The sequence below is a fragment of the Mus caroli genome, unplaced genomic scaffold (assembly GCF_978045245.1).
Source record: "Mus caroli unplaced genomic scaffold, Mus_caroli_1 scaffold_1, whole genome shotgun sequence".
NCBI lineage: Eukaryota > Metazoa > Chordata > Mammalia > Rodentia > Muridae > Mus > Mus caroli.
The window spans coordinates 48,281,855-48,298,732 of NW_028227256.1; the positions used below are offsets into that span (position 1 = coordinate 48,281,855).

Sequence of the window (16,878 nt, forward strand, 5' to 3'; positions counted from 1 at the left end):
TTTATTTGGACCTCTGCCTCATCTTTCTTCTCTTGCACTTCAGCCTGTGCATTCTCTTCTTCCGCCACTTCGCTCTCATGATGCAGGAGTTTCGAGGAAGATGGCACTAAGACCGAGAGCCCTTTTTTCCCTTACCACCTCCTTTTTCTCCTACCTACTGCTGAAGGGTTGGAAGGGTAGTAGGGAGGTAGGTATAAAACCCCAATAAAAATCAAAACAAAACACTCCAAGAGGGAAAGATTTAAGAGCCCTGCTCAAAGGCAAATTCAAGTGTAAACTATGAGTGAAAGAGCCTGCTTCTTCAGTCACCAAGAAAGTATATCAAACTTTCATAGATTTTTCGAACTGTGAATAGTAGTTCAGTATTTTAAAACTCAATTGCATGGGAAGTTGAAAAACTCTGTATATGCCTCCTATATGCTTTTTACATGTTAGGAACACGCACTGTTTCAGTATGAAATAAAATACACTTCCTGGTTTTTCATTTGGTTTTAATTTGTATTATATAAATGTAGTCAAATATATCAGTCTTTGTATAATGCTTAGAGATTTTGAGTCATTTCTTCTCCAAACACTGGGGGAGTTTAAGGCTTTATTTTAAAGTTTGTGTGTGGGGGGTTGTGGGAATGGTGCTAGACTAATGCTCAAAGTCCATATTTCCCTCACTGATGTACCACTTGGCTGTGGATTTGATTAGTCAGATCTGTATTAGTTGACATTTAAAGTATGATTAATCCCAAGCAAAATGTTAAAGTCTGTGCTTTGCTCTTCATCTCCTCTGCCTATAGATTTTTATAACAGCAATCCTGTCTCTCTTGAATCCCTATCCAGGATGCCAGCAAGAGCGTCGATGCATCAATATCACTCAGCAGTTAAAAGTACAGGGATTTTTATGTTGTTTTGTCACTTCCTTCTTGTGTGATCTTGGGCAAATTATTCTATCCTATATTGAAGATAAAGCATCCATCACATCATTTTATAAAATAGCACAACATAGGGACTTGGCTAGCCTTGGACATGGCACGTCAGAGCTCAATAAATTCGTCTATTAGAGAAAATTCTGAATACCCAAGTGGTAAGAGTATATGCAAATCGAAAATGTGATCAATGTAGAAACAGAACTGGAAGTGAAACTGTGTTGTATGTTGTGAGCACACATACAGAGGGTCTTTGCTCTGCAAGCAATGTGCATATTCTAGGTATGCCAACTGAATCCAAACTATCAGTGAGTACTATGAAAACTCAAAACAGCAGAGGGCATTTGGAGTTGGCTTATACATAAAACAATAACACAATAAAAAAGCTTGGGGAAGCCGGGCCAGTGGTGGCACACGCCTTTAGTCCCAGCACTTGGGAGGCAGAGGCAGGTGGATTTCTGATTTCGAGGCCAGCCTGCTCTACAAAGTGAGTTCTAGGACAGCCAGAACCAAAAAAAAAAAAAAAAAAAACCTTGAGGAAAAAAATCTCAAGAGCTGAGCACTTGTTCTGAAAACACTCTAGTTCCTAGATAATGCTCTGCTCTCAACTTTCCATACCAGAGTTGGTGCTATCATACCAGAGTAGAAGACTGTCATCCCTGAGGGTAGAAAAATGGTGTGCCCCCCGAAGCTACCCCTCCATCTGCCCCAGAACTGCAGATCCTCTGTAGCACAGCACTGCCTAACCCCCCCCCCAACAAAACAAAACAAAACGGACTGCCAGGAAGACATCTAAAACTTTGAAATAAACTAACATTTATTGATGGCTAGTAGAGAACTTTAGTTTCATATGGTTTTAAGAAGCATAACAGAAATTTCTAGACAAGTGACTATTTTGAATTTTGATGGTATTTCATTGAGTGTGAGGCATTTGCTAAAAGTCACAAAGTGCACCTAAAATAGGGCATTTCGTTGTATATAAATTTACCCTGAAACTTGAAAATTCCAATGAACAGCCATGTTGGAATATTCAAGAAAAATCTACTGTTTGAAATGATTTCAGATGGATTGACTGATAGATGGAAAGTTGGATGCTAATACAAAATTTAAATGAACACAGGTGTCTGTAAAGTTCAACATTTTTCAAAAACTGTTGAAAACATTATTCAAGGCTATAGTTAAGCAAATTGCTCTACACCTGCAAATACACAACAATCATATCTAAGCAGGAATGCCTTCTAGTGTACCTGCTGCCTACCCTCTGACCCACTGACCTTGTCCTCTAGCCCAAACATTTGCCCACAAGAGGTCCCTCCCTCTTCTGCTACACTTTCATAGACAGATTGAGGCTCCTCTTGGGCAACGGAGAAAAAAAGCAGCGGTCCATTTGACTAGTTGGTCAGAGCTTTGTAATGAAAGCCAACCCTATGTACTGTCACAGCAGATCAGCAACATACATGCTTTTCTGCACCAAGAAAATGTACAAAAACTTGTAATTAGAAGTTTTCAATTGGAGTTGGGCATGGTAGTTCTTGCCTTGTGTCTGGAAGTTCAAGAGCTCAAGCTCAGCCCACACTACACATAACTCACTTCCAATATTTTTTTAAAACTCATAAATTTCTTGCTATTCAGTTACCTTTTTCTGAATTATTTCCAAGTGGCATGGAGAAATGACAGTATTCATCTTATTTCTGATCGTTATGAAGGGTTTAATATTTGTTGAGCCTTGAACATGGAAGTGCTTTGTTATACACTGGCTCAGATTCCTCAAATAGTGCTTTATCCTCTGTTAGACTCACAGCCATGAAGCTAGTACAATAGCAGATACAGGACTCAAATCAAGGTCTTTCCAGCTCAAAATTATGTTTTCACTTTTGTAGTGGCTATTCCTGGTTGTCAACTTGACTATATTTGGAATGAACTACAATCCAGAATTGGAAGGCTCACCAGTAACCCTTATCTGGAGGCTTGGAGATAGAAGTTTCTGATCTGGATCTTGGTATGGAGATCTTGAGCCATAGTGGCTATGAATTCCAGAAGATTAAATCTCTGAGTTTAAGGAACACACCTTTAATCTGGGCTACACCTTTCATCTGAGATTAAAGGTGTGTTCCACCACACCTTTAATCTCACCTTTAATCTGGGCCACAGCTTCTGCTGGAGACAATATAAGGACATTGGAAGAAGGGAGTCTGGTTCTTGCTCCTTCGCCTGCTTGCTGTGTGGGACTGAGTAACTGCTAGATCCTTGGACTTCCATTCACAGCTGTGACTGAACCATTGTTGGGAATTGGGCTGCCGACTATAAGTCATCAATAAATTCTTTTACTATAGAGACTATCCATAAGTTCTGTGACTCTAGAGAACCCTGACTAATACAACTTTACATTCTTACATTTGAGTTATGATATGCAAAGTTCATATAACTACAAAAATAGCAAGTCATTTGGCATTTAAAAAAAAAAAACTGATGAAATAGTTCCCAAGAACTTCATGTTCTCCTTCATTTTCACCAAAAACATTTTTAGCAAGTTTTTACTAATACTGACAGTATTGACAGTACAGGTTAGGGAGAAGACTCAAGAGCACCTGCTGCTCTTACAGAAAACCTGGGTTCAATTCCCAGCACCCAAATGGCGGCTCACAAATATCTCAACTCCAGTTGCAAGGTATATGCTGCCCTTTTCTGTCCTCCACAGTCACCAGGAACACATATGGTACACATCTAAACATTCAGGTAAAAGTCCATTTTTTTAAATCTTGAAAAAACAATCTTGTCAGTCTTCTCGTATCTTTGAGGGCAGTTCAATGATCTGTTTAAATAAGATTTCCCAATTTCCTATGATCATTTCTTAATGTCATCTATTTCCTTCATAAATCAAATAAAAGTTATCCTGTTGGGTAATGGACTTTCTCCACCTTAAACTGGCTAAACCAGATTCAGCCACAGAAACTACACAGTAATTACCAGTAGATGGCCCTAGTGCTGACTTTTGTCCAAGTAGCCCAGCAACGTGAAGTCTTAGTGCTAATTATTTCAAACTCATGTGGGAACTGTGCTTAAGGTGGGATTGAAATCTGAAGATGTGTGCCGTGTGTATTCAGTAACGTCAATGCTTCCAACCCCACTTTGAAATTTCGTCATCTTTTTCATTGAGCTGACAGAAGATACAAACATCCACTTCCTGGGCTAAGCCACAGAACCTAATGGTCAGGGTGGAAAAGATCCAATCTCGGCTTTGCCTTTTTTTTTTTTTAAACTATTTGAAAATGATTCTTCGTATGGGGTACACTGTAGATGAAGGTATCAAACCCCATTACAGATGGTTGTGAGCCCCCATGTGATTGCTGGGAATTGAACTCAGGACTTCTGGAAGAGTAGTCAGCACTCTTAACAGCTGAGCCCTCTCCAGCCCCAGCTTTGCTCTTCTAATTTCAGTGATTCTACTTTAACCTAATTCAAAATTTCCAGCATTCCTATGTAGAGGGGCTAATTATTTCCACTCAGAAACACTTGCTTCAGTCGGTTACTCTGTGCTTTGGACATTCTTCTAATACATTTTCCCCTGCTCAACACAATTTAGTACATTCTAGAAAAGGAACAGAAAAGGACAGAGAATTCGAAAATAACTTCCTTGTAAAAGAGAGACAGCAAGAACAGTAGACAAAGCTCTCCAGAGTGTTTGATGCAAGTTCTAAGTTCCCTTCCAGATAAGAGTAGCAATCCACCCTTCTGAAAAGCTTCATGTATGGGACTTAAAACCAGATTTTCAAGATTACTCCATCGTTTGTGAACAAGCTGTCCTAGCTTGGATCCAGATGTTTTTAATCTCAGAAGGCATAGAATCTTTAGTTTCTAGCTTGAAACAGCTTTTTAAAATATGCCTATAGCCCTTCAGTATGGGTGTGTCAATAAATCTGCAGAACTAGGCTACTACAGAACAACAATGAACTGTCACCCAGCTACTAATGTTTGGCATATATCATAAAATGTTGGATTGCATACCTTTACTCTTCAAATGGCTAAAAGACCTACTGGTTGAAATGTTATATTGAACACCTCACAAAGGTAAAAACTAGGTCTTCGTAGTACTTTTGGGCCTAGTGTTAGTGTGGAAAAATGCTTATTAGTAACTTAATGGACTTGATCTTGAGTCTTAATTTGTGTTTTCAGAAATATTAAGTCTTTGTTCATAACAAAACTTGGCATAATCTGGCTAGAGCTTTCTGATCCAAATTCTAGTATATTCCCAATAAAGCAAACCTCAAGGCATCTACCAAACTTAAATATGCCTAGAAAACAATCTTCTAGCTTCTTCCTTGGGATATAATAATACATCAGTGATAGTGCATTTCCAAAGGTCACAATTAGATGTTAACAGAAGCATGCCTGAAGTGTTAATCATTACAACCATGAGACGTGGGGCTGTTTAATCACTCCCACTTGTAATCAATGTCTAGGGTTTCAGCACACAAGGATCTCATCATGCCCAAGTATCTCTCTCTGTACCTACCACTTTCATTGGGTAAGAGACAGAGAACTAAATATCAGGCTTTAAACAAATAGAGAGGCAAGACCTCAGTGAGGTTAGAGCTAACTTGGCACATGCCTGTTTGGGAAAGTGTTTCTAGTGTTTTTCACAGTCATTAGAACCTCAAGAGTCACACACAACCTAAATTGGCTTCAAGCAAACAGCCATTATGCTCACTAGCATACCTAATAGGGGAAGCATTTCAGCAACTCCACTGACTGTAAAGAACACTCGGTATGTAATCTCAAGTTTAAAAAAATAAAAAAGGAGTGAGTTAACCTTCAAACTATCCTTTAAAAATTAATCACTCTTCGTGTTTAACACAGTTCCTAAGACTACCAAGAAAAAGCAAAACAGAGTTGGTAAAGTAAGGGAAACTATACTTCTGTGATGGCTCAGGGGTTAAGAGCAGTAGCCGTTCTTCCAGAGGTCCTGAGTTCAATCCCAGCAACCACATAGTGGCTCATAACCATCTATGAAATCTGGTGCCCTCTTCTAACACACAAGCATACATACACACAGAACTACTATATACATAGTAAATACATAAAACTTTTTTTTTCTTTAAAAGTGCTTCTGCGAGGCAAACTTCAGCCTTTGGGCATTTAGACTTTTCATTTTACTTTCTATCCTGTGGCAATTCCCTGTGAACCTGGCCAGAAAAATAAGGGACAAGGCTAGTCTGATCATGTGTTTGTTCTAATCCAGAACTGTGCCTAGAAACAGTAATGGGGACCCAATCCTAGAAGTGCATTTCTATATTATGTTTTGTGTTTCACTGGGTCTTATTGAAATTTGTCATCGTTGATAACTGAAGGCACCAGAGAGGAGGAAGGTTGACACTTTTTTCAGTAACTTCTTGATGAGTGGTATCCAAGCAGACTGGAAAGGCAATTATTCATTACTGTTTGGATTTCACTTGCTTTGGTTTTAGAAGTTTTCCTTAAGAAAAAAGAAACTTGTTAATAAAGAACAGGTAAAATTACTGAGACAAGTATCACTTATAAGTAAAATCCTAGGCTATTTTTTGATTCAATCCCAGTATCTTAAAGCAGGATAACTCCACATTGAGCTCGGCATTTCCTCTATTAACATTTTGATCAGACCACAAGATTTGACTGATCATTCACCAGAAGTTATTGTCATTACCTAGTCAAAGTCCTAAATCCACAAAGGTTTACCACTGCTTGTTTCCCTAATCACAACTTGCCTAGCAGTATCACAGGTATGAAAACGAAGTCAGAACTGAGGGCCCACTGAGATATACCTCACCATATTAAAATCAAAGTTCAAATCCTTTCTTTAGAATCACCTTTTAATACCATATTATACCACAAATAAAAGTTCTGTTACTCCTATATCTTAGATTTTAGGATTAGTTTGTCATTTATTTTTATTCAAAACATCTATAATCACAAAACACAAGCTATCTTAACCCTTAAGTAACTTTTTTGAAACATTCAGAAATGTAAACAAAAAAAATCATAAAGCCAAATTAGCTATAATTATTAATATATGAACAATGACAAATGTCAAAGCCCTGTACCTATAAACCAAAGTAAATTCCTTGTGACTTCTCAAAATGCTATGATAATCTCCACACAGAGCCTAATACAGTGCTTACTGAAAATCTGTTAAAATGAATTAGATCAAAATCTGACACAAATTATATTCAAATGCTATAGAAGTTGAACAGAAACTTACTTATTTTACAATATGAGGTAAGGAGAAATGACAGGTACAGAGTTAGGGAGCAGTCAGGCTGAAGATGAATACAACTTCAGTAAAATGGACTGGGCTCTCCATGTTTACTGAAAGAGTAAAAGTAAGTAGGTAGATATGTCATCATTATAGCAAGTTTTACTCAAGAGACAATATTTCAGGAGAGACAAATACTAACAATGAAAAAAATTACCAATCACCCACTGTAAGTGACGTTCCATCACACAAATCCCACCTCAACAGAAGTATAATCACTTCTTGAGCCATTTAACCTTTGCTAGTAAGGCTATGTGACTTGTTCAAAAACTTTAAACACACACATTCCTGGAAGAAAGGAAATGTCTACTTCTACCCGACTACTTGCAACTGGTAGTCACATGGCTATATGAATTGAATTTGATTTGTATTTGGTATAGTAACTACCATGAGTATTTTTTTTTTAAATAATCAGATTAGCCTTGTGTGGTGCTACACAACTTTAATCCCAGCTCCAGGAAGAGAGAGGCAGATCAATCTATAGTTCAGAGACCCACCTGATATATGTAACAAGTTCCAACCAACCAGGGCTGTAGAGAGAAAGACCCTGTCTCAAAAATACTACAAGTAGTATCAATGAGACCACTGTCCAATAAGGTGTTACAGCTCTCTTCAATCCCTCCAATTACACTTCAATATTTAACATGGTAACTTCAAAAATAAAACATTCAGGGACTCAGTTGTAAATTTTTTTTCAATGTAAACTTCAATGTTTGCAACGAATGTTAAGAGCATCATCTTAAACCGGTTTCTTGTTATATTCCATATTTTATTCCGTAATTCTGATGAAGAATTTGGTTATCTGGTCAATAAACAAGAGTTTAGGATGATTCTGATTCTGTCTGTGAAAAAAACCTTATGGCAGGCAGACACTCTTAGGAAGTCAAGCCATTCCTAGATCAGGAACACTCAAAAATGTTGACAATGCTGACCAAGTTTCCGGCTTGGGGTAGTTATTGCTTCAGGTGGCAATGTCCAAGTTTAAGACAAGTTCCATTAAACATTATGACAAACATTACAAAGTTTATGCAGAAGCCAGACTCACAGAGGCTATATATAAGCTGGTGTCTTAAGTAACTCACCCTTGAAACAGGGACAGGTTTTCAAGTGATACCCAGTAAGTTCTTGCTCAAAAAATAAATGTTCCTGCTTTCAGAGTTCCTATTCTTCAATAGGATGTAACTGAGCAGTGTAACAGTTTTTCCAGTAAAAACCAACCACTCTTCAACAAACCAAAAATATAAAAGGAAACCCGTAAGAGACAAAGTTTTCACAGTTAAGAATAAATAAAAGTGCACTAAGTGTTCAAGTAGGTCATGTAGTTTAAAAACTACATGTGTCTCTTTGGCTTAGGTCATCTTTTAAAGGCTCTCCTTGGATCTCTGGCGTTACTTATTGTGCTCCTGACTGTTTGATTACTAGGTGCTCCTGGTAGCTGTGGACTGATAGGTCTTGGACCATTGCTTCTGCCATATGGAAGATGATATCCCCTAGATTCAGGGCCAGTCTGATCACCATTTCCTAAGAACACAAAAAATCATTTTCAGAAATGGTCCATATTATGCTACAGACACACAATCACTAAAGTTCATCCACACACTATGAATGTTTACAAATCCCAGGAAAAACCAGCACTTTTATTCTGTAATGAAAACATGTGAGCTCTGGGGCTGGTCAAGTGTATTAACAAATACACTACTTGGTGCTGAATGAATACAAAGGGGAAAAACAATTTCAGCCTTAAGATTAAGAATAAAGTATAAAAACAAACACACCAAAAAAAATTAATTGCAGAGAAATGTTTGAATACTGGTGTTTGACTCAAATACAATTAATGTTTCAATGTAATCAAGCTATTGGCAGACAGGTTTTCCATAATGTGAGCTGATCAAATAAGCCTTCGGCTACCCAAATCAACTCCAATTACGGAAAGATACATCTCAAAAGACATATCCTAGATAACTTAAAGACAAAAGACTTTTTAGAGCTCCAAGATCGCTGGTTTTTAGAGCTCCAAGATCGCTGGTGAGAGGTCTGGGGAAGACAGACTGCCCTTTTTAAAACAGCAGCTAACTAAGAACATGTAGAATATTAAGGTATTCACTGACACCTACTCTAATGGCACCATTTGTCTGGATAGTAGTGTGCCAAAACAACCAATAATTCTGCATGTATACATTATACATAACCATTACACCATAGACATTGGTAAACTAAAAAAAAAAAAAAAAATCTCATCAGACAGTCACTAGAATTAGTCTGGTTACTAATCAGTGCTCAGCATAATAGGTTCCAGTGTTTAAATAAGAAAGTGCTCAATATACCGGCATGGACAAGTATCTTCTACCTCCCCCAAAATCTTTTATTTGTGTATACTTGTTTACTACGAGTTCCTCTGTAACACTAAATTATGCATTAAGACATTTTTTTTTCTTTATGTTTCTCATATAATGTCTCCATGTCTTACCCACTGGTCCAAATGTATTGGTGCTCATTTTATCCTTCTGTTCATTTTGTACCTAAAAGACAAAAGTAGCACATTTATAAAGTAAAATATATATTTTTTTTAATTTCAAGAGTTCTAAAAATGATTATCAATAATATTTAAAGGTTTGTCTAAATCCATTCAATGTTAAACTATTCAGAAATCTTTCTCAAGTCTGGTATAGCGTTTATTATACTCAGTACTGCCTGATATTTGCTTCAGTTTGCAAAGTATTAAACAGCATGTGTCACAAATTATGTATGTACCCACAGAATGTAATAAAAAGCAACTTTAAAGATTTCTTTTTTGATAGCGTCTCATGTACCTCAAGTAGGCCTCAAACTTGCATGTAACCCAGGATGACCTTGAATTGCGTATTCTCTTTCCAACCTCCTGAGAAACAGAACTTCCCACGCGCCCCACTATGTTTGTCTTTGGCAGTACTTGGTGGCTGAGCCTAGAGCTTTATACATGCTAGACAAGCAGCCTATCAGTTTGGCTACATCCCCAGTGCTCAAGATTACCTTATAATTCTTTTCATTTCACTGTGAACATCAGAGGCTTACCCTACTGACAGAACTATGGTCCAGAGTCAAGTTAACCCTATCATAAAACTATACCAATCATAAAAATATAACATATTTTTGGACTAATTACCCCTCTATTCTGCTGTCCTCTATAATCTGGATTTGGCTCACTGAAATTTGGCACTTCTGAATACACCATACAAAATCTGAAAGAAAATAAAGGACAAGTTAAATGATCTCTGAGCCTTTTTGCATAAACTCCTTAACTTACAAGAATAAAACCTTAAGTGTCAAAAAATCTCCTTAACAGTAGGATGTTAACTAATTCATCACTTGTAAAATTTCCAAAATAACTAGATCCCAAACAAAATAGCACCAATCTACTTGATTCTTTCATCGAATCCCTCTTTTGCCCAATCACTGTGAATCTGCAAAGATAAGCATCAAAGGTAAAGAATTCTCAATGATTAAGATAATAGGCTAAGACTTCTTATAGGCTAACAGCACAACTTGATATCCTATTCACAATATAAGAACATTCATAGCTCTTCAATTCTAAAAAGAACTAAGATCCAGTTTGCGAAAATCTTAAATTGACCCTGACAAAGAACAGCCATGAGGAAATGAGTAATTTCCTGTGGTTCTTCACCTAGCTGACCTCCATTATTGTAGAATCTCTGTATCTATGACTATCTAGCCAGATCCTACAATTCTGCCCTGAAAGACCTTCCTAACACATTATTACTCTTAAGAGCATTACATTTGTACTTACCGGAGTCCCAACAATCACCTTCCTGATGAGGGTGAAATGGTAATCCAAATTCTGATGTTTAATCAGACTACACCTTTTCCCTTTCATATTAAACAAGACACAATTCATCTCCGGTATGAGTCCGTTCCCCACCCCTCTTTCCATCTCTCTCTCTCAGTTCTATTTGTGACTTCTCTTTTTAAATATCCTCCAATCTAATGGGCACTAAGATATACCTAGGAATCAGCAACCAAAAAGTCTAGACTAACAATCTGGATCATTATGGGTGAAACACAGACAGCAAGGCCAGCATGGAGACTAAAGCACCTTTATACTCCCATATGTTTGTTCCTGCAGGTCGGGGTGGAAGTCATTACCCAGGTGGCACACACTAGCTGTGGCTGCTTGTATTGTATGTAGAATAGGACAAACAGAAGGCTTCAACTGTCACTGCTGAAAGTCCCTTTAACTCTAATACAAATTCATCCATAGAGACAATGAAAATTTAAGCTATAGATTGAAACCCATCTCTAGATTCTATTTTAGTAAATCAAGAGAGAGTGTACTTCGAATGATACCTGAAAGACACATTTTTCTAAAGTTATACAGGACCCCACTGGGCTGCTAGGAAAAGCTTACCTTCTCAAAGGGAGCAGACCTGATAATGTTTAAAACAGTTGCCTACCTATGGCATAAAGCCAAGTCTCCAAAGGCCAAATGAGTGGTTTATATATAGTTCATACTTACCAATTATTTTGTAGACATTATTTGATATTTAATTTAACAAAATGCACTTTAATACTTACTCTCCAATTTTTTGAAGTTCACCACCTCTTCCAGTATAAAGTGTCAGGCATCCTTTCCACATTGATGCATACCTAGAGGGAAAGTATACTTTTATACATGGGCCTACTCACCATGCCAAGTCAAATACAGTCACTGTAACTCTAATAAGAAATTAACAAAGAAAATTCTACTGCCACATTAAGACATAATCATCATAGCTGTTGTGAGACTATGCCAGTGCCTGGCAAACACTGAAGTGGATGCTCACAGTCAGCTATTGGATGGAACACAGGGCCCCCAGGGGAGGAGTTAGAGAAAGTACCCAAGGAGCTGAAGGGCTCTGCAACCCTATAGGTGGAACAACAATATGAACTAACCAGTACCCCCCCACCCCTCCAGAGCTCGTGTCTCCAGCTGCATATGTAGCACAAGATGGCCTAGTCGGCCATCAGTGGGAAGAGAGGCCCATTGGTCTTGCAAACTTTATATGCCCCAGTACAGGGGAACACCAGGGCCAAGAAGTGGAAGTGGGTGGGTAGGGGAGCATGGGTGGGGGGATGGAGGGGAGGGTATAGGAGACTTTCAGGATAGCATTTGAAATGTAAATTAAAAAAATATCTAATAAAAAATTGGAAAAAGAAAAAAAAAGACAATCATCTAAATAACAACCCTAATATTTTTTTTTTTTTACTGTTAGAGATGGATGTCAGGCCTTGAACAAACTAGGCAAGCACCCGCCACTAAGTTATACTCCTAGAACTTGATTTTAAACCTGATTTTTTAGGCGCCACTAAGTTATACTCCTAGAACTTGATTTTAAACCTGATTTTTTAGGCATCTCCCTAAGCTGCCCAGGTTGGTCTTAGACTTGCTCTATAGCCAAGTAGCCCCCAACTTTGCCATCTTCCTATCTCAGCCTCAGGAGAAACTGGAATGGCCCCCATGCATAGCTAGAGAAAATCTTGACCAGGCATGGTAACACACATTTTGAATCCCAGCACTGAGAAAACTGAAATAAGAAATCAAATTTGAGCCTATCTACAAAGAGAATGAGTGGAAAGAAGTAGTGTGCTGGTAAAGTACGTATTTATTGTTCTTTCTAGATGATTAATGACAGTATCAGCAGTTAACAAAAGATGGGCTTTGTTTTAGTGAAGAATTGGTTTGATTGGTTAACTAAAGTTCACCTTAAAATTACTTTAAAACAGACTGTTTCAACAGAAGAAATATCTGTAAGGGGCTCAACAGTTAAGAATACTGAACTGCTGCTCCTTCAGAGGTCTTGATTTCATTCCCAGCACCACATGGTGGCTCACGACCATCTGTAATGGGATTTGATGCCATCATCTGGTATAACTGAAGACAGCTACAGTGTGCTCACATATATAAAATAAATTTTAAAAACTTTTTAAAAAAAAGAAACATCTGTAAAATTCTATTACAGTTAGAAGAAAGAACATGTTTTCTGTTCTCTGAAGACTGGCATGGGTATTAACACCTGTGTGCAGCTTGGTTAAGGAGGAGAGGAAGCTAGGAAGGGGAAAAAAGACACACTCAAAGAAATAGAATTGAAAGTGTATTCTAAGAAGGAGCTTTGAATAGTAAAAATTCAGTATCTGGCCGGGCGGTGGTGGCACATGCCTTTAATCCCAGCACTTGGGAGGCAGAGGCAGGAGGATTTGAGCTGGAGGCCAGCCTGGTCTTCAAAGTGAGTTCCAGGACAGCCAGGTCTATACAGAGAAACCCTGTCTCAAAAAAAAAAAACCAAAAAAACAACAACAACAAAATTCAGTATTTGTATTGCCTTTCAGCCACAAGGTACATAAAGCCAACACACTAGCATTGTCTGTGTTACTGACATGGCCAAGGATGATATAACAGTACCATGTCTACTTCTGCAGACAGCAGTTCTCAAGCTCCTCCGAGTCTGGCACTACTAAAGCAGCGATACAAACGACAGACCACTAATCTTCTTGCCCTGCTGGCCTTCCCAAATTTTGCAACTTTTAATATCAACAGAATAAAACCAAGTGTTTAGTGTGAGCAATTTTAAATGTGAATGACATCATTAAATCTAGATTAGCAGAAGCAGACCAAAGTCTGGCTTTTTCAATGTTTCTTTGTACAACTACCACAAGGTGGGGAACTTCATGACCTAAAACATATATTATAATGAGTATTAGTATTGTAGTTCTCCCCATAACCTCCAAAAGAAGCGATGGGGGGGAGACATGGACGTTAAAAAGATGTAATTTAGTGTCACAATGACTCAATGTCTGAGAATAAGATGCCTAAATTCTGACTCTCACTTCCTGCTTTGATGATACCTTACCTCACTTCCTGAAAATGTTGTAAGGCCTGTGAGATAGGATCAAAGAACTCCTGCCCAAAGACTCAATACTTCTACCATTCTCTTAGCTCAGCAGCAATTGTCAAGTATTTTTCTGATGGCTACCAATAAAATTATTACAATTCTCCCAATCACAGAAGCTTCCATATTCTACTTTTAAGATTCTTTCCTGAGCTTTTCTTAAGACCAACATTTGGTAAGATTTTCAAATCTATGGAAAATAGTATTCCATCTCCACAACCAGTTGTTAACTAAAGTAATTAGTTAAATTAATTAAATAAATTAATTAAATTAATTCAGAACTAAATGTTCTGAATGAATCAGAGATTACCTTCTGCCACTGTGTATTATTTTGGTTTTTGTGAAACTCTGATCTTACAGATGAAATCATTTTCAAGAATGAGTATTCCAGATATTCATTCATGTCCATATCACTTAAATGATGAGTACCAAAAAAGGTACCAAAAAAGGAAAGGGGTGGAAGACATTCTACTTCTTACACGAACTGATTAAAAAGGAAATGTGTCCAACTGGTGTGGCACACAGAACTGATTTGCAGGCATATCTCTGTGAGTTGGAGGGCAGACTAGTCTATAGCACTTGTTCCAGGACAACCAGGGCTACACAGAAAAACCCAGTCTCCAAGAAAGGGTAATATGATCTTTTATCAGCCTCACTGATAAATGCTCACTGACTTCCACATGGTATTCTCAAAATTAAATTAATCTTTAAAATTGGAGGGAAGGAGTTAAATCCCTACCTAAAACAAATTAGCTGTGAAGGTGAGCTGCTCCCAGTGAGGTCCACTAAAACAGCTCCCTTCTTGAAGTAGCCCATGGAAGAGCCAAACAACTTCAGAACCCCGAAGTCGGCCAACCCCACACCTACCCCAATTTATGCACACCTACCCTCTGGTCAACCGAATAATATCCCCTGTCTGTATGAGCCCTCCGATCTCATCCCACACAGAAATAGTGATGCTTCCCGTTCTATCAGCTACTTTGCAGGATCTCACTTCATGGCCGTCTTTGGTTTTGGTCACTCGTCCTGTGAAGATTTAAAAATCAAAAAGGGGAGAAGGAAAGGTGTGTTAGATAAGGAGTTCATTCGAGGGAGCTCTTTCACCCTCCTCTGGCTCGCTACGTGACTGACTTCTGTCCCCGGGTAGGAGTCTGGGCCAGGAGCACGTGGGGTCGCGGGCGGGGAAGAGGTCCGAGCTCTCGAGGGTGTGGGGCGGGCTGCGGACCTCACTTACCTATCTCCAGGACAATAAAGACGACATTTAAGTTTTTCAGTCCGGCCTTAATGTCTTTTATAAAAAGTGGAGGGTCGTGGACCCCGTGCATACTGAGGCAGGTGCGGCTACGCTTCAGAGACCCACTAGGCAAGGCTTCCCACCCTCGGGCGGGGGTTGGGGGGCAGGGGCAGAGCCGGGGAGCAACCTGGGGCAAGATTGGCGACCGGGGTCAGGAAGCGGTAATTCAGGGGCCGGGTAAACCAGCCCTAGAGGCACGGAGCCAAAAGAAAATAAAAATGGAAGAGGGAGGGGGAAAAAGACTCTCACAAGTTAAAAAAAAGAAAAAAGAAAAAAACCGAAGACGCACTCCGCACCCTGAGCCCGCTCCCAAGTGGGCGGCGAGCAAACCAGCGTGCGCACTGCCGCCTCCGCTAAGGGAAAAGGGATCGGGGGACGGCCCTGCCCGAATCCCGCTGTCCCTCACACAACACACGCACACGCGCGCGCCCCCTCAGTCCCAGGCTCAGGGAAGGTACGTGACAGCAAAACGGCAAGGCTGTTCACCAACCGCGCAGCCCGAGTCCCAAGCAGCAACTGGCGAACGCTCCCTCAGGCCGACTTTATTAAGCCGCGCCCCGCCCCTTGTGGCGTCACGCGACGTCACCACGCCCACTAGCACGCCTCTGGGGCGGAACCCAGCGCCACTGAGCTCGCAGCTTCCCTGGATCCTCCCCTACTGTCAGCACAAGCACCGCCTCCCGGCCGACCAATGGTCTCTCGGCCACACCCTCCTCTCGCTGGTCGCTCCACGTCTTCCGGGTTTCTGTAGGGCTGGGTCTTTTGGTGCTCCGAAGGAGACCTGGCTTCTTGTAGTTCCTCAGGATCCTTCTGTAAGGCCACCTTTGCCCTTCAGTCCCGCGATCACGTGGAACTCAGATGTTCCGAACCCCGTGGTTTAGAGCAAGTTTGCAGTTGAGAAGGAACGGGGAGAGTGATCGAGCAGGATCAAGGAGGGAGAAAAAAGCGCGAACTGAAGGTGCCCGAGGCTTCCAAGAGAGTGGTTCCCGGTCGCAGGCAACTTGGCGATCAACCTTCGTACTTTAGAGGTGTTTAAATTGGGATCCAGAAACACGAGGTGGTCTTTTTAAAAGTAACTTGTAAATAAACCTCTTTTCATGCTGATAATAGCCATACGTAATTAAGTTCCACAGATATTTCAGTTTTTTCCTTAACCCTTTTCTTGAAATTGCACTTGGCTTTTATATAACTTAAGATGAGTTAATCATACACAGGTGAAGGGGAACCTTAAAACCTGAAAGGGAGGGGTGTGCTTTGCAACCAAACAAGCTGGAGCCTAATTGTGTGACCTTGAAAATAGTTGGTTAAGCTTCCTAGCCAGAATTTAATAATCTGAACAATAAAACTAGGATCCTTGCCTCATAGAGGATGAAATGGGGTCATAAATAAATTGCCCAAGTACAGTAGCAAATAGATCCGCGATCAGTATTTCTTTTCATCAATTTTCTATTGAAAATA

At 39.5% G+C, this 16,878-nt stretch overlaps 1 protein-coding gene across 8 annotated transcripts; it reads right to left on the reverse strand.

Moving 5' to 3' along the window:
- Positions 1-1,733: 1,733 nt before the first annotated feature.
- On the reverse strand, positions 1,734-15,990 carry Nabp1 (nucleic acid binding protein 1). Of its 8 annotated transcripts, XR_015046982.1 has the most exons (8): positions 15,361-15,946; positions 15,014-15,152; positions 11,776-11,847; positions 10,349-10,424; positions 9,674-9,725; positions 8,289-8,727; positions 7,153-7,259; positions 1,734-6,390 (listed from the first exon to the last, which is right to left on the reverse strand). XR_015046982.1 is itself a non-coding variant. In XM_021159085.3 (6 exons), the coding sequence occupies exons 3-6, from the start codon at positions 11,835-11,837 to the stop codon at positions 8,561-8,563; spliced, it is 357 nt and encodes a 118-aa protein (XP_021014744.1). In that variant the 5' UTR covers positions 11,838-11,847; positions 15,014-15,152; positions 15,911-15,990; the 3' UTR covers positions 6,418-8,560. The 8 variants fall into 8 exon arrangements, 5 of the variants coding, with proteins under 5 accessions (XP_021014744.1, XP_021014742.1, XP_021014739.1 ...); XR_003837419.2 differs by having other exon boundaries at positions 7,153-8,727; XR_003837420.2 differs by lacking the exon at positions 1,734-6,390 and having other exon boundaries at positions 6,417-7,259.
- Positions 15,991-16,878: the final 888 nt, after the last annotated feature.

Excerpts from the sequence above, each read along its gene's own strand:
- Nabp1 (XM_021159080.3), bottom strand. The coding sequence starts at position 15,451 with ATGCACGGGGTCCACGACCCTCCACTTTTTATAAAAGACATTAAGGCC. Across the intron at positions 11,848-15,013 it reads ATTATTCGGTTGACCAGAGG|GTATGCATCAATGTGGAAAG; the intron begins GTAGGTGTGCAT and ends CTTTCCCTCTAG. Across the intron at positions 10,425-11,775 it reads GAACTTCAAAAAATTGGAGA|ATTTTGTATGGTGTATTCAG; the intron begins GTAAGTATTAAA and ends ATTTTCTTTCAG.